At 36.0% G+C, this 26,675-nt stretch overlaps 1 protein-coding gene across 1 annotated transcript; it reads right to left on the bottom strand.

The window, feature by feature from the left end:
- Positions 1-5,856: 5,856 nt before the first annotated feature.
- Positions 5,857-25,793, bottom strand: LOC127866252 (phosphatidylinositol N-acetylglucosaminyltransferase subunit Q-like). Its single transcript, XM_052406680.1, has 9 exons — positions 25,762-25,793; positions 19,236-19,367; positions 15,232-15,352; positions 13,403-13,529; positions 12,173-12,326; positions 10,221-10,413; positions 9,445-9,559; positions 8,917-8,978; positions 5,857-8,663 (listed from the first exon to the last, which is right to left on the bottom strand). Exons 1-9 carry the CDS (start codon positions 25,776-25,778, stop codon positions 8,523-8,525), a joined length of 1,062 nt encoding a protein of 353 aa, XP_052262640.1. The 5' UTR covers positions 25,779-25,793; the 3' UTR covers positions 5,857-8,522.
- Between the last annotated feature and the right edge of the window lie 882 nt (positions 25,794-26,675).

The following is a 26,675-nucleotide window of genomic DNA, read 5'->3' as shown; positions in this document are numbered from 1 at the left end:
TTATTTACTCAACTACTCCATGAATTTCAAATATTTGTTCTAATGGTGCTGTAAAATACCCATATTTCGCTTTTTAAGAAAATAACTGTACCGATATGTTATATGACGAGTTCTTATTTAATACTGCATTAATTATTATTTAACTAAAATTTGTCCGAAAGACACGGATGTACCCCGCTATATTTCAGTACACGGCATAGTTAGTCAACTTTCTATACAATCATATAGGAATTTTCACAATCACATATTGTCCAATGTGGAATTTACCTTCAAGCGAGCTACATGTTGTTTGTTTTTTTGCACGCGACACGTCGTGATATGATAAGCATTTGCGCAAATTTATTCAATAATGTACACAATAATGGACCGTATGAAATGTCACACACACACATACGCTCACACACACATGGGTAATACGTGCCCTTCAGCCATTTTCATGGCGTAGGAATAATAAGTTCAAGAATTTTGTTATAAAGCAAAACTTATTGATCTTAACTGCTTTCCTGGACGAGTTAAAAGAACTATGATAAGACAACGAATGTATATTTTTAGCTCACCTGAGCACAACGTGCTCTTCATCTTCATAAAACTTGGTCAGAACATTTGTCCCAATGATACCTCGACCGAGTTCGAAACTGGGTCATGCTGGGTCAAAAACTAGGTCACTTGGTCAAAAAAAAAGAAAAACCTTTCTGGTTTCGGTCCATGGAAAAACATGGCCGCCAGGGGGCGGGACAGTATTCCTTATATGGCTATAGAGAAAACTTATGAACACTCTAGAAGTCACAATTTTTGCCCAATCATCATGAAACTTTGTCAAAAAATTGGTTTCATTGATATCTCGGACGAGTTCGAAAATGGTCCAGATCGGTGAAAAAACATGGCCGCCAGGGGGCGGGGCAGTTTTCTCTATATGTATATAGTGAAAACATGTGAACGCTAGAAGTCACATTTTTGGTCCAATCTTCATGAAATTTGTTCAGAACATTTGTTTCCTGGATACGACGGTTGAGTTTGAAAATGGTTCGGATCGGTAAAAAAAACATGGCCGCCAGGGGGCAGGGCAGTTTTGCTTATATGGCTATAGTTAATCCTTGTTAACACTCTAGGAGTCACATTTATTGTCCAATCTTCATGAAACTTGGTCTGAACATTTGTTTTTATGATAGCTAGGCTGAGTTTGAAAATGGTTTCGGTCTGTTGAAAAATATGGCCGCCATGAGGCGGGGCAGCTTTGCTAATATGGCTTTTGTGAAACCTTGTTAACACTCTAGAAGTAACATTTATAGCCCAATCTTCATGAAACTTGGTCCGAAGATTTGTTGTATTGATAGCTTGGCTGAGTTCGAAAATGGTTACGGTTTGTTGAAAAACATGGCCACCAGGGTAGCGGCAGTTTTCATAATGACTACAATGTATATTAAAATCAAACTCTAGTTGAAATGCGGATGTTGGTGCACAATGATGATGATGATGATAATGATGATTATGATGATACTGGTAATGGATTCAGAAACATTAACCACAACCCAAATATCTAATTATAATTATTGCATTACTCAAATTAATTATTGCCATTACTTATGATTGTTACATGTATCTATATATTTGCAGAAATTTAACATAGTGGTAAAACCAATAAAACAACAAGAAGTGTTACATATGAATCTGATTCCACTTTTCATTCACTTATCCTAGGCTACTCTCTATAAAACTCATTTATACCTGTGCCAGCATTGTTGCCAGGTGGTAATTGTGTAGCACTCCTGGAAATTGACCCCAATTAACTGGGCACTTTCATCAAAGACCTTTGTGTTGATGTCAGATGGAAACCATTCATAAGATGGATAAGACATTACAACTTGAAATGTTTTACCCCTACAATTTTCAGTTAGTCAGTAGTTTGTGTGTGATTGTGAAAGATTTGTGATTTTAGCAGGTTTTATTGTTGTTTCAATTGGAAATATCAATGCAAGTTGAGTCCTAAAATTGTTCCAGTTGTTTAAAAACCTTTTGTCTAAATTTGAACAATTTGGTATTAAAAAACAACAACCTATCACATCTTTTAAGAAGCACAAACAACTGTTTGTAGAAAAGTTGATTTGCATTTGTTTTTGCAAAAATGATGTATTTATGCTACAGATTTTGTGTGCATTTAAATTACAAATAGTTTGATAGTTGTTTTGATATGATACATTTTCAAATGTCTTGTGTGTGTTTACTTCTATATTTGCACACATTTATAACTATAAGAAAGATCAAGTGATGTTTTGTACTATAAAAGATCAATATTGAATTTCTAGGAGCTGTACATGTTCTCATACTCATTTTTTATAACTGACTTTGATATATGATAACAATTCAACATATTTTATTTAATTATGGAAAAACTATTTTATAAAAACACAATCTCTTGAACAAATACGGTTGTTTTCAGTATCTAAAAGTATTCTTGCTAAACAGATTATAAACAGTCATCCCCTATAAGATGCTGAGATGCTTATCTCATGATCTCAAATTTAGACAACAATTTGTTGAAAAATGTACTTCCATTTTCTTTTGCTGATGCTCATTATTAAATTACTGTCCTAATATTACTTTTATCCAAAATAATTGCTTGGTCGCAACGGGTAACAAATGTCTTTTTTTTTTTAAATAAACACACACACAAAACTACTGATAACGCAATATATGTATATATATGCCGAAACAGCAAACCTCTTCTTATCACAAAACAACGTTAACAACCCTTGTTTCCTGAATACGACGGTTGAGTTCAAAAATGGTTTTGATCCATCTAGTAACATGACCGCCTGGGGGGTATTTTTCCTTATATTTATATACTGAAAAAGCCTGTGAACACTCTAAAAGCCACATTTTTTGGCCAATCATCATGAAACTTGGTCAAAACATTGGTTTTATTGATATATCGGATGAATTTGAAAATGGTCGTGATCAGTGGAAAAACATTGCCGACAGGGGATGGGGCAGTTTTCTCTATATGTTTGTAAGAAGCATTTTCCTTATATTTAAAAAAAATCTGGGTATTAAAAACATGGCTACCAGGGTGGGTGGGGTAATTTTCTATATAGGCCTATTGTGAATACTTTGGAACACCTTATTTTTAAAGTCAGTCTTGTCATACTAATAATTTGAAATATTTGCTGAAGATTTTTAATCAAGCTTTGTTTCTTTCCATCTTAGTCTCTCAGGTGAGCGACCCACGGCCCTGTGGGGCCTCTTGTTTCAATCATACTGTAATCTTATAAACGACATAAAAAAAAACACACACACACATCAATTTTGCAAATGCACGTTGATTAATTAGTATGCAATGTTTTCTGACCTTACGTCATTTGACGTTGACATTTCAACGACAATTAAGCCAAATGAAATCGCTGGAAATATTATCTTAAAGTGACTAAAATTGATCAGTTGTTCGACGGCATTATTCAACAAAACATTGGAGCTAGCGAGTGTAATAAAACTATTTTCATGCTATTAAAGATATAATCAGAGCGAGCGCACAGTGCAGAATGATACAATCATATTGTTCACATTTTTTCGTCAACATTTTTACAACATTTTTACCAAACTCATTCTGACTATTTAATGGTGCTATTTTGACTAGTAACTTTTTAACGAAAAAAAGTATATGCCATGAATTAACTGTACCGGTATGTAGGCTTAAGCCCCAGTCCATACAAGTACGGATGGATACGGCAATTCCGGTTCCCCGCGGATCAAGATCCGGGACGATCCGTGGACTTATGAGCGTCGACGGTCTTCCAAAGACCATAAAGCCGGAAACCACACGGCATCCACACGCACCAACCGGTTACAACACGGACAAACCCGGAAGCAACACACAACACGGCGCCCACACGGACTGTCCCGGATCAACAATGAAAAGTCACGGATAGCCCCTATAAACACGGACCAATATGTCACGTCCAAAACGTCGTGATTAAAGTTAGTTAATTAGGTAGGAGTGATGGAACACACACCGGGTCCTCACATAATGCAGTCTCAGACGCGGAAGGACCTTATAAAGTCCGATATACATGCACATACACGGTAATTCCATCATTCTGCAATCGGGTCTAGAAGATGTACACACGTATTTTGTTCAAAAAGCGGAAACGGCAAAATGCCAGTTCCTAAAAGATCATTATAAGCTTCATCCGCTTCCGATGAGTAACAGCAAACACAAGCACGAGGTTCAGATCAAGATCACCATTAGCTTCACAATAATATCTTCGAGCATCAGCAACGCCCTTCTAAACTGACGCTACAAAGAAAAAGAAGACGCCCATCGTCCTTTCAGAGAAACTACAGGTCGATATGGTCGACTTGCTGAAGGAGAGCCATGTGTTATAAACGAAGAGCATGGAGTAATAAAAAAAAACGGCAAATTAAACAGACCCCTGGAATTGAAACGCAGCAGAGCTCAATCTGGAGATTGGGCCAATGTTTAAGACCTGGCACGAGAGCGTCATGACTGTTAGACAAAATTGAGTCACGGTAACAGAAGACATGACTGATAAGCTGAACTTTCTTATGCAGGACAATGTGTACCTGGCGTTTTACATAGCGAGGGGGAAGGGCATGTCAGCATGAAGTGTGAGTAGAATCTTATATTTAATGCAGGATAAAGGGTGTCATATAAACTAACAGACGTAAACTTAGTTGACACGAGACTTAAGTATTGCCAATGTCACATGCTGGAACTTACTAATTACGGTCACTATTGAGTTTGTTTGACTTTATAATCCGTATCAATTGCAAGAAAAGCTTGAAACATAGAATAAACTGCACAAATTGGACGCATGATGATAAACATAATACCGGTAGATGGTAAGTGTCTTGGACGCGGAAAGTTTACCGGCTCGGCTCACCGGATAAAATTCCTACGCCTTGTAGGATAAACTTTCCCCATTCAACACACTAACCATATATTCTCTATACAATTTATACCATATAATTATAGCGTGTTTCACGAAAATGTGTACTCGGACTGTCCATGAGAACCAAGACATCAATACGGCTGTCCCCAGACCCTATACGGTAGCTACATGAGCCATGCCGGTAGCTGCTTATTGTCCGTAACGTTACGCGTAACGTTACGGATTCACACGGCAGTTTTGCACTTCTCACATAGCGAGAGGACCTACAAGGATCGACACGAAGCTACATACTAATTAGTTCACATGCGGGATTAAGCCGGGTATGATCAACGTTGATCCGACAACAATATGGTGTCGGGGCTTAACCAAAAAGAATGACTAAACAACACGTCTGCTTCAAAAAGCTGATGCAGGGCTAAAAACCATGCATATTCATCATGGTCATATTTCACCAGAACAACGTATATATAACCAGACAAACATTTTAAAACTGAATTTTATTGAACCTATTTGATCTTTGACATGTAAGCAAGGTGTAGACCGCTTTTCCACGTGATCCTGTCCTGATCCGCATAATGAAATATCAGTTCAGTCGAAATCCATGGAATCTTTTCCATTTGTCTGTATAATGTCCATATTCACCCGTTTCCGCGAGGAAAAGCGCAGTCAGCGATGTTTTCCCTGACAGAGACGAGTTGTCGAGCATCCAGGGCCGATATTGTGAAGAACTGTTCTTTTGATCGAAAACAATGTGTGCACCAGTTTATTTACGGTCATACTTCAACACTGTTCGACACTTATTTCAGCGACAACGTGTTCATCCATTCTAGTAATAGTTTGACGGGCCTATTTGTAAGAAGGGGTGGTTAAAACTACAATTGTTGATCGTCGCTAGCAATTATCGATGTATTACAGGCATGTTCTACTCCATATCATAACTAAACACGTGTTCTAGTAATCATTTTATTAAACACATTTTTATGTACATGTATATTGACCGAGTCGTCACAGTAAAGTTTACCCTTTTTAAAAAGTATATGATACCATGCATAAACTGCATACATACTATAATATTTGGCTCTATACTCAGTATGCATACAGGGGCACGGATACAAGATCAATGCACTTGGAAATACCGCGATTAAAATCCGGGAATGCTTTATGGCCATATGTGACATTTGACACTTAGTGTGACCTTGACCATTGACCTTCGGACAGAGATGTCGCGCGCGACATGCCACATCCACAGGGTTATTAGTATGGCGAGTTCTTTCATAGTTGCATGATAAATTAAAAAGTGACATTCCTGACAAGAATTCGGGACGTTCTTACATAGAGTGGACTTTAGACAAGTGCATCGCGATATGCCACTTACGGATAAAATGTAAACATACATGTAATTTAAAATGTAATCGTCGTTTCGAGGACAAATAATCATTTTAATACTGTAGAGAAATGACAAAACATTTAAACATGACGACCAAAGGCCCTAATGTGCTAACCCATTCCACAGATCACATTAAGTTTTCGCATACTTGTAATATCTTTATAGTGAAATAATGTGATCCGATCTGGCGCATAACTTTGTCGTGCATGTGATTTTTAAATGATTTGGCACTAATAATCATCTTATTAAGACGACTTGTCGCCATCCGGTCAACATCACATTGGTTACTTGAATGTCGTCCCAATACAGTTAAAATGAATGAAGGTGTTCGTATGACTGTCCAATGTTTGTTTCACTGTCTTCACATTAGTTAATGGAGCTTTGGATTTATTTTCATCATTTCAAGACAGTATGTTTTATGAACCAACAATGGTACCTAGATGTTTAATGTCAGAATATTGAAACTGGCTTTAATTGACGACCTTAACTGGCCAAGAGTTGAACTTGTCTAGGATATCATTAAGACATATTCTGAACATGTTTCACAACTATGGGGCAAGAAACGGCACACTGTGATTTGTTGCATACCCGGACAGTTGGCACCCTGTAAATTTGTCGACCAGGACAATTGGCATCCGATTTAATTGTTAACCCGGACAATCGGCACCAGATTAAAGGCGATCGATAAAGCCCGTCAGCACCTTAATTGTTGAACTAATTAATCTGATCCGCTAATTGGTTTGGTAAAAGAGATGATTAATAAATCCCGTAAACAAACTGCTCAAACTAATTTAAGTGTGGATTGATTAACGTTATCTGCTTGGAACTGCGGGTTTCGACAGTTGGTTGGACACACCAGTCATTGTGGAATGTGGTCGAGTGCGTCCAAAAGGACAACGCCATGGTAGAGGCAGATGTCCACGGGCACCGCTCTGAACAATCCGTATCAAGGAAACGCAATAAGGCAACAATTCCCCACCAATGCTGCCTACAACAGACTGTGCAAGAAGCTAGAAATCTCGAATCCATTGGGAAGTGTTTTCGCCTAGCATAAAAGTCTGCTGCTTACAACTTAAGGCGATTGTCTTTTTTAAACATGAAAGTGACGTAATGCGCTGTTTTAAAGTATTTATGATATGTTTGAGCGTTTAGTTGTGTTCGCTTAGCTTAATAATCCGCTTTTGAGAACTGAATGCGATTTTCTCTATTTGTTATATTAATGACTTAGTAATTTCCAATTATTGTCAAGCGGAGGAAATGATATTTATGCGTGGACTACCTGTCTTTAAATTTCGATAGATACATGAACTGTTTGACAACAAAATTAATAACAGGACGGAAATTACAACTGGCTTGCATTTTCCCTGCCCAAATATATGTAAACAATATATATTTGCAAACACTATAATACACGGAGATAGTACTCCTTTTATCGCAATGTCAGTCAGGTATTATTAACATTGACAATTAGCGATCTCTTTTTTCCAACCAATTAGCGGATAAGACTTATCAGTACGATTAAGTTCATAGGGTGTTGACGGGATTTTCTTTCGCTGCAAAGTCAAATCAAATCAAATGTCTTTATTGGTAAAAAAACATTAACTGTTACTTACTCTTAAATCGGGTGCCGTTTGTCCTACAATCTCCATTTGACCTAATAACCAATTTGTTGACCTTATGTTGCTAAGTTTTGAACTTGTCTTGGATTACGCTAGAAAAAATGTTTCTGACCAATTTACCTCAAGACTGGGCTAAATTCTGACTTAAAAAGTTTTCTTCAGGATTAAGTTTCAAACTCCAACTAGATCTCATTCAGACAAACGAATTGACCAAGTTTTGTGGCTATTTGACCAAAATGTGACTTCTGTAGTGTTCACAAGCCGTTTGTTCTATTTGAGCTAGTTACCTAGTTTTGGACCTCGTGACCCAGCTCCAAACTCGGTTTAGATATCATTTTGATAAATGATCCTCTTAATTTTGATTGACAAAAAGCTAAAAATATATAACTTTTAGAGTGCTCACGAGCTTTTTTCTTTTATTTGACCTCATGACATTTTGACAAAACTTGATCCAGTTTGAAACTCGACCAAGATATAATAAGTCAAATGTTCTTACCAAGCAAGTTTCATGAAGATTTGGAATAAATATAACCGCCAGAGTATTTACATGGTAAATGATTGGTAGATAATGCATGTAGATATCAAATAGACCACTATTAAGAATAAATATTATGATTGTTTCATCTCAATCCATGGATAGATGAGATGACCATGTATAAGGTTTTTCAGGATTGTGGCCCATGTGTAAGGGCTTCCACTTGTTGGTTCCCGGCACGAGGACAGCACTGTTGACAGGCTTGGACTTGTTCCCTGTGAGTGAAAGTATAATATAGGGTGAAAGAATGGTATTCAGAAGCTCACACTAAAATTGTAATTGGCATTTTACAAGATTGTGTAAGTACTATGCATTTTTTTACGTTAATAAACAGGTAAATTAAGAATCGTAAGCTAAGTTACTCAAGAATAGCTTAAATAATAATGTTTCAATATTTTCTTAGCCCCCAAACACGCAACTGTTAGTGATACACAATATGTTGTATGAACATTTAAAATCATTACTTACATGCATATATAACACCAGATTATTTGATTTTGAAGATGTGTGTGTGGTTAAATATGCTCCATCTACAACAAAAATGTAAGCAATCTTGAAAAACTTAAATAAATATACACACAATTAGTTTGTTTTGGTTCCACATGAAACCATTTGTCAATTTTAGAAATCGTGACCTTGACCCCATCTACTTAACATGCAATCCCAATTAGAGGTGCCTATAAATTAAATTTCATTATAATGAGGTTGCATTAAATTACATTCATTTTAGACAAATGTGCAACAGCAATACTTCAAATATTCAAGCTAAAGTGTAATAATTTTATAGATATCATTGTGCTTTTAAGTCTATTTGAATAATCTTGAAATGAATTTGCTACCAAACAATGACTATTTTAACCCAACATTTTTAAAAACTTGTCAGAGGCGAAATTAAAGTATACATGCATTTTATACATACATTTGCTAGTTATTGAAAATATTCAAGTATAGTCGGTAGCTATGGCATGTTTGAGGCAATCTTTCCACACAACATACCAACAAGACACTGACGGTTGAAAAGCCATCGCAGCACTGACCACCAAGGGGTGGTATCAAGGATGGACCGCATCCTCGTCAACAAGCCTTGGATAACGAGAACTAGTATACGCAGCTGAAAATAATGGCAAAGTTGATGAGCTAAAATGAAATGCTAACAATCTGGCATCTTGTGTTTGCTCTGAGAAACTTAACACTTTACCATCATTGATAAGCCTTGCTCTGGGAAAACGTGGCTTAATGCATTTGTCTGAAGTGTTGTCCCCAATTTGCAATGTGGTCTTGTAAAATATATATCAGAACAATATTTCTTCAACTAATACTTATATAGAGAATAATAGGTTAGTGTTGATTATAGATCAGGTTTATCATGCGAGGTTTAGAAAACAAAAAGCACGAGCCTTGGCTAGTGCTTTTTCATTTTCGTGCCGAGCATGATAAACCTGATCTGTAATCAACACTAATCTATTATTTTATTTATCCCACTCTTTATTTTGTAAACCTTTTTGTTTAAACAAAATTAGTTTGACTGGATAATTTCGCTGGATTTATGACGTCATTTCGTTGAAATATTGACGTCATTTCCTACCGTTGATTATAGATGATATTTAATCAACGGGCTTTAATCAACTGAATTCGCTGTAAAAGTGGGATAAATTAACTGTTAGCACTAGTTTGATAAAGTGTTGTAACAGGCACTGTTTACAATTAAAGTCCAACCAATTCAGTGGTATGTATAAATGCATGTCTTTGAATGCATGAAAAAAAAAACTTACCAGAGTAAACACCACATAGTACAAAGCAGAAGTTGGCAGGATGAACAACAGAACAGTGAACAGCAGTGTTCCCACAAACAGCTGATCTACATCATAGACTGCCGAGTCCACTCTCTGGCGTAGAACATTCCACTTCTTGCCTCGAAACAGTCTCCATAGTGAGCCAAGGGCATATATCTGAAGTCTGTACAGTCTGCAAAAACAATCAACCTTTTTCTGGGAAAACTGGACTTGATTCATGTGTGTAAAGTGTGGTCCAAGATTATTATGTGTATTCTTCAGACTTCTTTAAATGAAAAATACCATAAAAGCGGAAAGTACGTCCCAGATTTGCCTGTGCACACTAACTGCACATGCTAATCTGGGATGACCCTTAAAATGGTCACACATGCATAAGCCTGGTTTTTCCAGAACAATGATCCAGTAATTCACACCAATTTTGTAATAGATTTTGCAGTTTGCTGACTCAACCGGAAACAAAGTGTACCATAACAAGGACCAATTAACATGTTTTAATGGAAATGGCACTTTTCTATTAAAAAAATAAATCACAAAATGGACAGTGGTACTTTTGTAGTATCAAAATAATGTAAAGACAACCCATACAAAAAGAAAATGTTTTTTTAAGATTGGTGGCTAAAAATAAGGTAAACACAACCTACTGTGTCTGAATCATAAACTCATGTAACAAAAGTAATCAGTAAAGATTAACAGTCACACAGAAGATGCATATTCTTAAACCTCTTACACATAAAACAAGCAAATTCGTTGCATTGATATCCCCCCCCCCCCCCAATATGCTTCTGGACACAAAAGTGTTATAATTGACACTCAAAAAAGTATTTTTTCAAGATACAAAGGGCCATAACTCCTTTATTATCTAATGGTGTACATGCGTGCATCATCCTCTTATCCATATATATACTCATACCAAGTTTCAATGAAATCCGCCAAAGCACTTCCAAGATATGGCTCCGGACACAAAAGTAACGGACGGACTGAAGGATGGACAATGCCCAAACAAAATCCCTCCGCCTATGGCTGGGGATAATAAAGCAGTGACTATTGACTGTCACTTTCAAAACCAATTGACGAACAGCAGACTCCAGTGCTCAATACTTTTAGACCAACATTTTTATGTCCCCCACTATAGTAGTGGGGGACATATTGTTTTTGCCCTGTCTGTTGGTCTGTCTGTTGGTCTGTTGGTCTGTCTGTTTGCGCCAACTTTAACATTTTACAATAACTTTTGCTATATTGAAGATAGCAACTTCATATTTGGCATGCATGTGCATCTCATGAAGCTGCACATTTTGAGTGGTGAAAGGTCAAGGTCAAGGTCATCCTTCAAGGTCAGAGGTCAAATATATGTAACCAAAATCGCTCATTTTATGAATACTTTTGCAATATTGAAGATAGCAACTTGATATTTGGCATGCATGTGTATCTCATAGAGCTGCACATTTTGAGTGGTGAAAGGTCAAGGTCAAGGTCATCCTTCAAGGTCAGAGGTCAAATATATGTGGCCCAAATTGCTTATTTTATAAATACTTTTGCAATATTGAAGATAGCAACTTGATATTTGGCATGCATGTGCATCTCATGGAGCTGCACATTTTGAGTGGTGAAAGGTCGAGGTCAAGGTCATCCTTCAAGGTCAGAGGTCAAATATGTGGCCCAAATCGCTTATTTTATGAATACTTTTGCTATATTGAAGATAGCAACTTGATATTTGGCATGCATGTGTATCTCATGGTGCTGCACATTTTGAGTGGTGAAAGGTCAAGGTCAAGGTCATCCTTCACAAGGTCAAGGTCATCCTTCAAAGTCAAATGTCATATAGGGGGACATTGTGTTTCACAAACACATCTTGTCTTCAGCTAAAAATACATTTTTTCTCATGAATGTCTCTTTTAGGAGGGGAGAATGGTATTCATTTTAAGAGTACTGACCTTGCAGCGTATACATAGAAGCAGTAGATGTGCACAGTCATGGTGGCCAGGATGTCCTGGAGTAGAGCCAGCTGAAATGTGAGACCCAGCACCCCGGACAGTGAGCTGTAGAACAGCAGGGAACCAAGCACTGGACGTATGATGGACAGGTACACTGAAAATATATAACACCCTGGACAGTGAGCCGTCAAAGAACAGGGAACCAAGCACTGGACGCATGATAGGCAGGTACACTAAAGTATACAACATCCAGAACAGTGAGCTGTAGAAAAGCAGGGAACCAAGCAGTGGACCTATGATGGACAGGTACACTGAAATACACGACATCTGGAAAGTGAGCTGTAAAACAGAAGGGAATCAAGCACTGGATGATGGTCAAGTACACTGAAATATACAACATCCTGGACAGTGAGCTGTAGAACAGCAGGGAACCAAGCATTGGACATATGATGGACAGGTACATTGAAATATACAACATCCTGGACAGTGGGCTGTAGAACAGCAGGGAACCAAGCACTGGACATATGATGGACAGGTACACTGAAATATACAACATCCTGGACAGTGAGCTGTAGAACAGCAGGGAACCAAGCACTGGACATATGATCGACAGGTACACTGAAATATACAACATCCTGGACAGTGGGCTGTAGAACAGCAGGGAACCAAGCACTGGACGTATGATGGACAGGTACACTGAAATATACAACATCCTGGACAGTGAGCTGTAGAACAGCAGGGAACCAAACACTAGACATGTGATGGACAGGTACACTGAAATATACAACATCCTGGACATTTAGCTGTAGAACAGCAGGGAACCAAGCACTGGACATATGATCGACAGGTACATTGAAATATACAATATCCTGGACAGTGGGCTGTAGAACAGCAGGGAACCAAGCACTGGACGTATGATGGACAGGTACACTGAAATATACAACATCCTGGACAGTGAGCTGTAGAACAGCAGGGAACCAAACACTAGACATGTGATGGACAGGTACACTGAAATATACAACATCCTGGACAGTGAGCTGAAAATCAGCAGTTATTGTCAGCACAAACTGGGGCCCCATCTATATGTACCGGTAACCTATATGGGCAGGATAGTAAACACACACTGGTAACATAATGAAAGCTCCTTACTATCACTTAGTATACCAATAAATCTTCTGGAATGCAAAAATATATATCAATAGAAAACTAACAACATTTGTGTCAACATACCTGTCCAGAGGTATATGTGGTACTGAAAAAACTTCCCCAGGAAGTGTGTAAGCTGGCTGTTCAGCTTGAGACCAGCTGGGGCACCCATTAGCCAATCCAAAAGCTCTTTCAAACCTTCAGCTGTTTTCTGTAAGCATTCATTATAACAAATGAAATTAAATAACTATTTTGACAGTATATTGTGAATAATACAGGAGAAAAATTAAGATTAAAATGTTTGAAGTGCTCAATTCATAGTCATGGTTATAAAAAGAGATTAGCATTCTTGATGATCTTTCCATCCTTACATGGGACTTTCATAGCTGCAATTTTGCATGTCATGTGATGTAAACTTGGATAACATTACTCCAAAACACTGGCAATTTTTAAAAAATGCTCATAGATTTGTAAAGCCACATTAATACTCAAAATCAAAGAGAATTTTGTAAAGTAAAAAAGTTAAAAAATATTTTTTCCTTATAGTAATAGCCAAAATTTCAACGGAGAAGTGGTAAGAACATAGATTTAACCCGATACAAAATGCTCATTTTTATTATTGTGCTCGCTCGTGAATATTTGGATATCCTTGCATGAAATTTACATGGAATATATTGTCAAAAAAAACAACGAGAATTTTGCATCTCTTTAAATCTATGAAACAAGACCATATCTAGCCTTGAAATTTGGCTATTGCAAGAAAAAACACTGATTTTTATGGGTGAACTTTATTTTACAAAATATTTGTTGATTTTAAGTATTGATGTGGCTTTAAAAGAAAGTATGCATTATATTAAAACAAGCAAAATAACACCTCTGACTTAGAAAATATAAAAATATGTGTGTCTGTTAATCTTCATACAAAGGTCAATTAAAACGGGAAAAATGATAAAGTGTTTGTAACCCATCTCATTGAATGATTGATATATAATAAACAAGAGATGCGTTTGTCAGAAACACAATGCCCCCTATTGCTCCACTTTGAAGCGATAAATTTGACCTTTGACCTTTAAGAATGAACTTGACCTTTCACCACTCATAAAGGGGGAGCTCCATGAGATACACATGCATGCCAAATATAAAGTTGCTGTCTTCAATATTAGAAAAAGTTATGACCAAGGTTAAAGTTTTGATGACGCTTTAAAGCCATATATTTGACCTTTGACCTTCATGGATGACATTGACCTTGACCTTTCACACCACTCAAAATGTGCAGCTCCATGAGATACACATGTATGCCAAATATTAAGTTTCTATCTTCAATATTGCAAAAGTTATTCAATATTGCAAAACTTTAACCATGGTTATAGTTTTCCACAGAATGACAGACAGACAGGCCAAAAACAATATACCCCCGCGGTCGCCGTGGTGTAGTGGATATGGTGTCCGCCTAGCGACCGGGATGTCCCACGCTCGATCCCCACCGTGGGAGCGTTCTTTAGATCTCCCCCGAAGACACCAAGTACTGGTTCTAGGCCCAGGAAACGCACTCGAGAGCGTTTATATAAGCCTTGGGCTTTCGATGCAATCGAGCAAAAATAAATAGGTTTAAATTAAACTAATATACCCCCGATCATTCGATCCGGGGGCATAAAAGCATGAACCACAGGGCAGGCACATTATATATTTTTCCTTATTATAAGAAATTTTGTAATTCAATTCATTGAAATACAATTTTTAAAGGCAAACATTCTGTGAGGAAGCCCCTTCATGGCAAGCCCTGGATAAGAAAGTAGGCAATGTTTATATTAAATTATTTTGTTTTAATTATTACCAGTATTGTGACAAGTGCATGCATAATTCATGATTCAGGCAAATATTACCTTAAAGCAAAAACTAAGTCTTCTACTCACATCACCATATGCAAGACCAATGTTTGCCAACCACTGGGCTGTTCCATTGGACATGAGGATCCACATGCATGCTAAACCCAGCATTGTATCCAGTACTTGCCCTACACACAGGTTACTTGTCCTAGATAATGTTTCAACATTGATATTTTAACATGATAGTTTAAATACCTGGTCCTTGGTAGATTCATACATTGTTAAATTATGATGACAGTGCTGCATTTCCATACGAAAAACAAAAGGTGCAGACAACAAACAAAAACCAAACTTTTTGCAATCGCTTTATTTGTTGTTGTTTTTTGTTATTGATAAGAAATAATATTTATGTTTTTATTTAACTTTTATATGTTGAGCATCAGCGGCATTAGCACCAACCAACTTTATAAGACTAATAAGTCTCCATAAAGGTTTCAAAATAAGAAGTTTCATTGAAATAACTAAATTCTTTTTCCAGTTACTAAGAGAGAAAACTCATTTTTGCATAATTGTGACCTTGACCATGACCCTATTCATCACACATGCAATACAAATTGAAGTATAAATGCAGAGTATCTGAATATGAAGTTTCTTTATAAAATTAATAATCTATATTCACTTATCAGTATCAGTAAAAGTGACCTTCAAACCACTTTCCCCATATATGTAATCTTCATCATGATCTAGATATAGGCTACCTATAATGTAACATACCAATTTATATAATAACAATATCTCAATTTCTTCATGAACTATAATGAGGAAACCATTTTGTTATTTTGAGCAACAGTTATCTTGACTTCACCTCACAGTGATAAATTGAACGCCTCCGCTAGCCTTGGTGTCACATTTTTGCTCAAAGCAAGTATGATGTTCAAATTACTCGCCCAATCGGGTGATTCTATTTTCAGTTCTGCAGCACTTTGATTTTTAACATATGTTTATGTAAATATCTGGTGGTCATGTGATTAGACTGCGTTCTTCTTTTGTATATTGAATGTGTTGATTTTATTTTTGTAACTACAAGTAAAAGTAAAACAGTCTCTGGTAGGGATATTTACATTAATATAATTTATTTTCCTGATTAATGTCATTATAATTTGAAATACAATATTCATAAGAACAAAGCCATGTCTATTTGGATACAATAATAATAAAATACATGAATTACTTTAATAGATAACTCAAACTGAAATTTAAACAAGATGCATTTGTGAAACACAATGTCCCCCTATATGACGTTTGACCTTGAAGGATGACCTTGACCTTGACCCTTCACCACTCAAAATGTGCAGCTCCATGAGATACACATGCATTTCAAATATAAAATTGCTAGCTTCAATATTGCAGAAGTGAAATTACATGAGCAATTTTGACCCATATATTTGACCTTGAAGGATGACCTTGACCTTTCACCACTCAAAATGTGCAGCTCCATGAGATACACATGCATGCCAAATATCAAGTTGCTATCTTCAATATTGCAAAAGTATTCATAAAATAAGCGATTTGGGCCACATATATTTGACCTCTGACCTTATAGGATGACCTTGACCTTTCACCACTCAAATTGTGCAGCTCCATGAGATACACAAGCATGCCAAATATCAAGTTGCTATCTTCAATATTTCAAAAGTATTCATAAAATAAGCGATTTGGGCCACATATATTTGACCTCTGACCTTGAAGGATGACCTTGACCTTTCACCACTCAAAATGTGCAGCTCCATGAGATACACATGCATGCCAAATATCAAGTTGCTATCTTCAATATTGCAAAAGTAATTATAAAATGAGCGATTTTGGCCACATATATTTGACCTCTGACCATGAAGGATGACCTTGACCTTTCACCACTCAAAATGTGCAGCTCCATGAGATACACATGCATGCCAAATATCAAGTTGCTATATTCAATATAGCAAAAGTTATTGCAAAATGTTAAAGTTGGCGCAAACCAACCAACCAACAGACCAACCAACAGACAGGGCAAAAACAATATGTCCCCCACTACTATAGTGGGGGACATAAAAACACCACAAATCAAGTACGGGACTTCTGATTTTGTCAGCAGGTAGCCTTGCAGGATGAGTGTTATCCCAAGCCTGGCGTTAGCATTGTGTATTCATACATGTTTTTTTGGTCTCAAATAATAGAGCAGATTCTGTTTATATATAAGCTACACAATTACAGAAATTTTGATTAATGTCACAATGATTATAGATCAAACAAGCAAATTCATTGAATTGATATCCCCCGCAAATATACTTCTGGACACAAAAGTTTTCTGGGCGGATGGACAATGCCAACGTGCATCATGCTCTTATCCATATATATTCTCATACCAAGTTTCAATGAAATTCCAAGATATTGCTCCGGACACACAAAAAAAGCATTTTTTCAAGATACAAAGGGTCATATCTCCTTTATGCTCTAATGGTGTACATTGCCATTTGGCGTGCATCATCCTTGTATCCATATATATTCTCATTCCAAGTTTCAATGCAGTGATTTGTTTGGATTTTTTTTGTTACAGCCTGTGTCATTTAGATAAGGATAATAAGCGCGATAAACCATGAAACTGGGAAAAATAGAGCGATAAACCATGAAATTGGGAAGCATTATAAATATGATTATAAGAACAGAATTAAAGTTGCTAAGTTCATGTTTGACAGCATTTTTATATTATATAGTGTTGCTTTAATGTCTTCTGACAATGAATACAAGTTAGTTAATATGCTTCCACATGCATATTAAACTTGCAATAATCTATAAATTTTTAAATATACCATTTAATCATAACCTCTTTAAGAGTATGAATTTAATTCAGCATTTTTTTTAAATTAAATATCATATAATGGTGAAAACATTTGCAAATATTAACAAACACTCTTTAGTCTTCTTGCTTTGTAAATGATGTATTAAATAAGAGTTAAAATAATATATTTCATTTGTTTACCTTTCAATATCTTGCACTTGACATCCTCAGTTACATGCTACTTTAGCAAATTGTACAGCTTGACAAACATAATAAAGCAGAATATGCATATGAATCTGATTATACACAGATCCAATAACATATCAATCAAATCATGTTTGTCTCTTTTCCTATTCGAACTCTACTCATCTTAAATGCTTTAACTTTGTGAGTCAACTAACTCCAATTTCCCAACACTGATTTCCACACATTTACTGTGAAGATTTTTAATAAATATTTGTTGTTTTTTTATCTCAAACGTCGTATTTTGCTTTAAATGACACACGAATGAAATTATTCCCTAATAACCATATGATATCCGTAGTTAATTTGAATGTTATTTATCATTTTCGCTGCTCATTACAAATTTCTCGTCTCCTTGCTGCCATCTTGAACGTGTGTAAAAACAGGCGATTACAATCGGGATACATCGACTATTGTCGGTATCCTCTGCAATAAAGAGAGAGATGTGTGGATAGCAACGTAAAATCGTATAAGGCTACATTCGCGAACAATACATAAGTCAGTTGTCGTTCGGCAACTAGACAAGCTCAATCGGCACTCATTGTACGAAATTATCCCAAAATGACATTGTAATCTTATTTGCTTTATTGGGAAAATTTGGGGAAATTTTGGTCAGATTTTTGGGAAAAAACGTCATTTTTTGCAATTGGGAAGCAGCCGAATATCGGCGGTAATTTTGGTAAAAAAAAAAACTGCAATGAAATCCGCCAAAGCACTTCCAAGATATGGCTTCGGAAAAAAAGAGCATTTTTTCAAGATACAAAGGGCCATAACTCTGTTATTATCAGATGGTGTACAATGCCATTTGGCATGCATCATCCTTTTATCCATATATATACTCATACCAAGTTTCAATGAAATCCGCCAAAGCACTTCCAAGATATGGCTCCAGACACAAAAGTGCCCGACGGACGGAAAGACGGACGAAAAGATGGACGGGCAACGCCAAAACAATATCCCTCCGCCTATGGCGGGGGATAATAATTACTATACTAGTACACGGCAATAACACATATTTCTTCATACTTACTCTTTGGAATTAACAGTGTTTTCATATCTGTTTGTTCTGACTGATGTAAATTTATTTGACCTCAAGCGGAGCTGTGTAACGAAGGTTGGCGGATCAATGAGGTTTCCAAGCATGCTGTGCTGAGTATCTTCCCTAGGAAATTCAAGGCAAGATTAATATCCAGAAAAAAGCACTAATATAGAAGTAATATAAATACTTCAAGATTGTACAAACAAATAAATGATGTAAAACAAGAAGGCCTGAAAGGCCCAAGTCGCTCACCTGAGATAACAAGATATAATTGGGACAAATCTTATGACCAAGTTTCACGAAGATCGGAAAATAAATGTGGCCTCTAGAGTGTTAACAAGGTTTTACTATAGCCATATTAGGAAAAATGCCCCGTCCCCTGGCAGCCATGTTTTTCAACCAACCGGCATCATTTTTGAACTCATCCAAGATATTATAGGGATGAATCTTCTGAACAAGTTTCATGAAGATCGGACAGTAAATGTGGCCTTTAGAGTGTTAACAAGATTTTCCTATAGCCATATAAGGAAAAATGCCCCGCCCATTAGAATCCATTTTTTTCAAGCAAACATAATTATTTTCGAACTCCTCCAAGATATCATTGAAACCAATCTGCTGACCAAATTTTATGAAGATTGGACAATAAGTGTGGCCTCTAGAGTGTTAACAAGGTTTTACTATAGCCATATATAGCCACTATAAGGAAAAATGCCCCGCCCCTGGTGGCCATGTTTTTAAAGCAACCAAAACCATTTTCAAACTCATCCAAGATATCATTGGGACAAATCTTCTGACCAAGTTTCATGATGATCGGAAAATAAATGTGACCTCTAGAGTGTTAACAAGGTTTTACTATAGCCATATAAGGAAAATAGCCCCGCCCCTGTGGATGCCATGTTTTTCAACCAACCGGCATCATTTTTGAACTCGTCCAAGATATTATTGGCATGAATCTTCTGACTGAGTTTCATGAAGATCGGACTAAAAACGTGGCCTCTAGAGAGTTAACAAGATTTTACTATAGCCTTATATAGCCATATCAGGAAAAATGCCCCGCCCCTTGGCGGCCATGTTATTCAAGCAAACTTAACCATTTTCGAACTCATCCAAGATATCATTAAGACAAATCTTCTGACCATATTTCATCAAGATTGGACAATAAATGTGGCCTCTAGAGTGTTAACAATGTTTTACTATAGCCATATAAGGAAAAATGCCCCGCCCCCTGGCGGCCATGTTTTTCAACCAACCGGCATCATTTTCAAACTCGTCCAAGATATTATTAGGATGAATCTTCTGACCAAGTTTCATGAAGATCAGACGATAAATGTGGCCTCTAGAGTGTTAACAAGATTTTACTATAGCCATAAAAGGAAAAATGCCCCGCCCCTTGGCAGCCATGTTTTTCAAGCAAATGTAACCATTTTCTAACTCATCCAAGATATCATTGAAACCAATCTTCTGACCAAATTTCATGAAGATCTGGAAATAAATGTGGCCTCTAGAGTGGTAACAAGGTTTTATAATAGCCATATAAGGAAAAATGCCCCGCCCCCTGGCGGCCATGTTTTTCAACCAACTGGCATCATTTTCGAACTCGTCCAAGATATTATTGGGATGAATCTTCTGACCAAGTTTCATGAAGATCAGACAATAAATGTGGCCTCTAGAGTGTTAACAAGATTTTACAATAGCCATATATAGCCATATAAGGAAAAATGCCCCTCCCCTTGGCAGCCATGTTTTTCAAGCAAACGTAACCATTTTCGAACTCATCCAAGATATCATTGACACCAATCTTCAGACCAAATTTCATGAAGATTGGACAATAAATGTGGCCTACGGACAAAAGGTAATCACAAAAGCTCACCATGAGCACGTTGTGCTCAGGTGAGCTAAAAAGGGCTTTTTAAAACATAAATATGATTTTTATTTAAATAAAAATTTAGCTTAGAGGTAAAAAAATAAAAAATATTCATTGTTTTAATTTGTATAGACCAGTTGAATGTTATTGTTTACATTCGGGATTTTCCGCGCATGCGCACTGACTGGTTGGCAAAAAACACTGGTTACACTAACGTAAAACATGTATAAAGGGCTTTTGTTTAGTCAATAAATTGGTAATAAAACCGAAATAAACATTAAAACTATTAAATTATAGTGCCAATATATCATATTTAGTACCGAATAATTGTATATTCACAAATAAAATTTCCTCTTCATAAAAATACAAAGTAGATATAAGCATAGCGTAAACGTGATCGGAAGACTAAATACCGACAATCCACAAAACAAAACAAGGGACAAAATTGTCACAAAACCAGGTTTTCATTGTGAAAAAAAAATCTGATAAAGGGAGAAAACTCAAACTGAACTTTTGAAATGAACAAACAAAATTAACCCCCTTTGTAAGTTTGTTTTAAAAAAAATTCTATTTTTAGTCGTGGCGACCTTGACATTGGAGATATTGACCGTCCAATGATGGTGAACAAATGTGCCAAATGATTTTAAAATCTGACAATGAACGACATAGTTATGGCCCGGACAAGCTTGTTCCGCCCGCCTGCCAGCCCGCCAGCCAGCCAGCCAGCCAGCCCGCCCGCATTCGCCAATCTAATAACCAGTTTTTTCCTTCGGAAAACCTGGTTAAAAACCTGGTTAACAATACATAAGCCGTATTCTTTTTGATAGTGGGACTTAAACAAATAAGATTTTAACAATAATAAAACAAATATTAATTGTATTATAATTATAAGTGGTGTGGATAGTGTTATTTTTTATCAGCAATCGATAGTGTCAGCGGTGCATTTAATCAATTATAAAACAACGCCCTAAAAAGCGGATACATTACAATTTTTAAATAAATTATGGTAATTTTATTTTACATTGAATGAATTTTCGTTTCGTTTTCATTGAATGGTAATATTAATTTTAAACCCCTGCATATTTTGTAAATTTAACTGTCTTTGCATGTATATTGAAATCTCTTTACTAGTAAAAAGGAGTGATACAAATCTAGCGTTTTATGGAAAATGCATATATGTAATTTATTTAACGCAATTATTTACCCGTTTGTGATTGTTTGTGTTCATGATGGTGTTTCGTCCATGCAGTAATTTACAATCTTTACACGTTATAGCGGAGTTTACTTTTGCCGGTACCCGTTAAATACCTTAATTGCGTAACAGTAAAACTGCACAATATTTTAAATGTGTAATTATTAAACAATGTATTATTATGATTAAACTGGCTAATATATATTCACTAGTTCCTGTTAATCCATTTCCGACAAATGTCTTCTTTTTTTAATGTTAAAATATTTTATTGAAGCAACTGTTCGGTATTTTAGCTTCTAAATTTGGCTAAAATGACTGCTCAATATGCCAAGAGATGACATGGAGGTATCGTAACATGTGTTTAATGACCAGACACTGATCTGCCACATGTGGTTTATCCAGGGACCCAAGTATAGGTCCCTGAGTTTATGACACAATGTTTTCTTTGTAATTGTGAGAGTATCGAGATAATCGGGTGGTGATGAACAAAGGTGCAATTAAACACCGGGATATAATTGCTCCAACAAAGAGTGTAAAAATTAGTGTGAACAATTAAATCAAACAATTACATGAATCAAGAGAATTCAATTAATGTGTAACAAGGTAAGTTTTTTCCAAAGACCCACTAAATACATTTTACGGGTCTTTGTTTTTTTCCAGACATATGAAGGTTCAAATCAGTTACCCTATGTTGCGTACATAAAATTGACATATTGGTTGTTTGTTATCATCCTTATTTGTTTTCGTTCATTAAATTTAATTTATTCTGAAAAAAAATCAATTTCTGAGAATGTTTCAACTAAAAATGGTTGCGAAGCAGGGGTTCCACTGGCCCAAAAAAAGTTGTCGCCACTTTTTCGCGGTGTGAATACTGTCGGTTATTCCACCTTATTAATAATAACAATCATTTTAAGAAACCTTACTACATTAATGTCATTGACTATATTATCACTTTAAAAAGTATGTTATTTCATAAAAAAAAACAATAAGTACCTTCATAAGTCATACCTTCATAAGTCTTAATAAGCTTCATTTGTATATAAATAACATTTTTTTCAACTTGATAAACAACACAGATAACCAAAATAATATAATAATGTTAACATCAATGTATTAAACAGTATGCTGCATAAATATTTCGAAATTAATTATTTAAACATAAAATCACACCAATATTCATCATTTGAAAGGGAATCAGAAAATAAAGCATCTCACTTCAAATTGTTTAACAGTTATATTTGGTCATTTGGACATGATATACATCAGCTTCTGTTGTTAACAAGTTTTCTGTTAGTGGTGGATGATTTCCAGGTTCAATTAAAGGACTGTTGTTCACGCCTTTTTCCTGACAGAAAGGCCCAGATAATTGCCACAATCCATTCTAGTTGCCTGAAATAACATAAAACATATTTTTACAAACTATCAACATCAAACCAACACATAAATGTCCCTATCTTTAAATGTCCGAATTTAACATATCCGAAATATAGTACATCGAGTGAATGTTTTATATTTAATTCAGAAATTGTTGTTATCTTAATCAATTTATATCCTTCCCAGAACATTACAATAATGAATCTGTTAAACAGAAATGCTCACAAATACCTGTTGAAACAAGTTTTTATTTGTTGATGAGGAGAAATTAAATGCTTTTGCCAGCCCCATGGTTTTGATTTTAACAAAGAAATATCGGCCCTAATAATCATTATAATTATTGATCGTCGTGACAGTTTGTCCCCGTGTTACTTAACTTATTGCTCAATATCATAAAGGAGCCGTTAATCCGATAATAACCCCCATAAAACTTGACAATAGCAGTAAAAACACAGTTGGTAAAACTTACACGCTTCGGTGATTTCTAATGCACTCTGCACTGTAGGTCGCTTACATCGTCGTAAATCAATATTTACAACTGACAGACGCTGGCCGCTAATGCTCGGTCGCGTGCTTTCGACTCGCAGTAAATTTTCGGATAAGATTTTACCGATTTTTTGAAATTCGCCACTTTAAAAAAATTGGAGCCACATTTAAAAATTTAGCGCCATTTGGCGCCAATGGCGATCGACAGCGGAACCCCTGTTGCGAAGAAATGCCAAGTAGAGATTTTTGTGGTTACCACATATCGAGCTCTTAGATTGTGTTCCACTCAAGTTGTTAGTAAAAACAAATAATTACAACAATATAATCGTTCCAAATATGCATTTTCTTGCATGCTAATGTAATCAGACATAATTAGTAAAATTATATTTGATATTGTGCATGATTTTCCCTAAAAACGATGATTTTGTCAACATTCTCTATATGCGCTTATATGAATTCTACCTCTTTTTGCCAACCAGTGGGCGGAGTCAAAACTTTGCAGGTGCGCGTGACGTCACTTGTCAACTGGTCTATAGAAATTCAATTCACCTGTGATCAACTAAATAAATAAATTATGCATACCTTTTGTTTTTTGCAAATGGAAAATACACACACATCCAGAAAGATATTAAGGATGGCCAGACTGATCTGTCTATATGATGTCTTAGATCACAAGGTTTAATGAGAGCTTGTCCATGCGAGTTGTTTTTTATAAATGCTCCTAAAACATTTAATTCCTTTATTAGTAAATTCACAATGTCTATTGATTCTTCCATTTGTTGCTTTGATTTAATTAAATCTGATGTCAAAAATTCATGCAAACTATAAATTATTGCTGTGCATTTCATAGTCTGTCCATGTTCAACCACATAGCAATCAATATCTTCCAAGCCAACATGTAGTACATGGAAGTAAATTGGACGATTCAATGGTTTCAAAAGCTGTTGTCCAATACCAGTCAGTTTACCAATTAACTGAAGCCCTGAGTCCTCACTAACATTGAACGCTGTCAGAGCATCATATGATGCAGCAGTTAAATAACCAGTTTGATTTGCTGGTCTAATGTAACCAAGAAAATAGGAGTTTTCTTTTAATTTCACTAACAGTTCTTGAGGAATGAAAACTTTCCACAAAGCCATTTCATAACATGATTAATATAACTGGTTTAACATCAATCTTAAGCGCACATGTGTTCATATAAGATATAACTTAACTGGATAAAGTTACTTAAACATACTGTTTGAATATTGCTGTTTATTCACGGTAAACGTTTATTCGTGTCGCGAAAATGCATCGCTTAACAGACAATAAGATTTAATATGACCTAATGTCACAGGACGTAGGAGGAACGAATCTTTCGGTCAAATATATACATATACGCATTGAAATACGTAATGAACTTTTAATAATTAATTAACACACTATTAACGTCCGGCTTCTTAAACACAGCGACATGTTAAACCATAAGAAACAAGTAGCCACCATCAAAATAATAGGTCAGAATACACTAAATAGTTTCCCTATATAATTCAATGTGAAAGCGACAACTTTAGGCCAAAATAAATGCAACATTTTGCACATAGAGACCCCGATAACCATACCTTTTCTTAAAGGCCATTCTAAGCGGAATCGATTTATGCAATAAAAAAGATATGTCATGTTCAATGCAAGAAAGAACTTGACACAAATCAAAATCGACTGTTTGTGCAACTTTTTTTTCGGCCGTTTCTTAGTGGAGTATAACCTTTATTAGTGCGATGGTTTACAATAGTCTTCAAGTTAATCATATTTCCGGGATTCAGTAGTGAACACGTTTTCATTCCCCACCATTATCTCCGAAAGATAACACCCGAATACTAGATAAAAGTGTAAAACATGCCTTTCTGTCAACTGTGGTATTTTTTTAGAGAGTATTTTAGCGTACTGTAACCAATAGCAAAAAGGTACTTCCTAATCTACGTCTACGATGAACACTATAAACACGTGCATTTCTTGAAATCGTTATTCGACTTAGCGGCACAAACTGGATGAAAGTATCCCAACGAATAATACTTTTAACGATAGTTATGCATAATTATCAAAGTGGTTTATTATACTCACAATAGTTTTTCGACTTATGGGAAAGAAATAATAATACTCGAGAAAACAAGGAGTTTGTAATTTCGGTTGTTTGACCAGTTTCGTGTCTACATAGATTTGGTGATCGCTTATAACTAATGTTTGCAGAAACATTATCATAAGTTAAATAAGTGCAGTTGGTAACAATGCTGTGTATTGTCATTTTTTCCCTACGACGCTTTTTTCTGATACAACACTCCTTCTAAATAGAAGATTGTGTGCTGGCTCCTATTGGTTAAGGGGTGAAAACTGTACAAAAATGCTCATTTGGGTGTTCAGGCCCGTACCCAGGCCATGCGCTCAGGGGCCCGCCCCCACAACTGGCTGTCGAACTACGATTTTTTTTAAATAATCGGCCCACTGCAATTTTTTCTCTCGTGCAAGGGCCCACAGTACA

This window comes from Dreissena polymorpha, chromosome 2 (genome assembly GCF_020536995.1).
Source record: "Dreissena polymorpha isolate Duluth1 chromosome 2, UMN_Dpol_1.0, whole genome shotgun sequence".
Classification (NCBI taxonomy): Eukaryota; Metazoa; Mollusca; class Bivalvia; order Myida; family Dreissenidae; genus Dreissena; species Dreissena polymorpha.
The sequence above is the reverse complement of the archived record's forward strand: the minus strand, read 5'-3'. Positions and strand labels throughout refer to the sequence as shown.

Coding starts and splice junctions, on each gene's coding strand:
- LOC127866252 (XM_052406680.1), bottom strand. Junction 10,414..12,172: donor TTCTATGTATACGCTGCAAG/GTCAGTACTCTT, acceptor TTGTTTTTGCAG/ACTGTACAGACTTCAGATAT. Junction 9,560..10,220: donor ACTATGTGGTGTTTACTCTG/GTAAGTTTTTTT, acceptor CATTATTTTCAG/CTGCGTATACTAGTTCTCGT.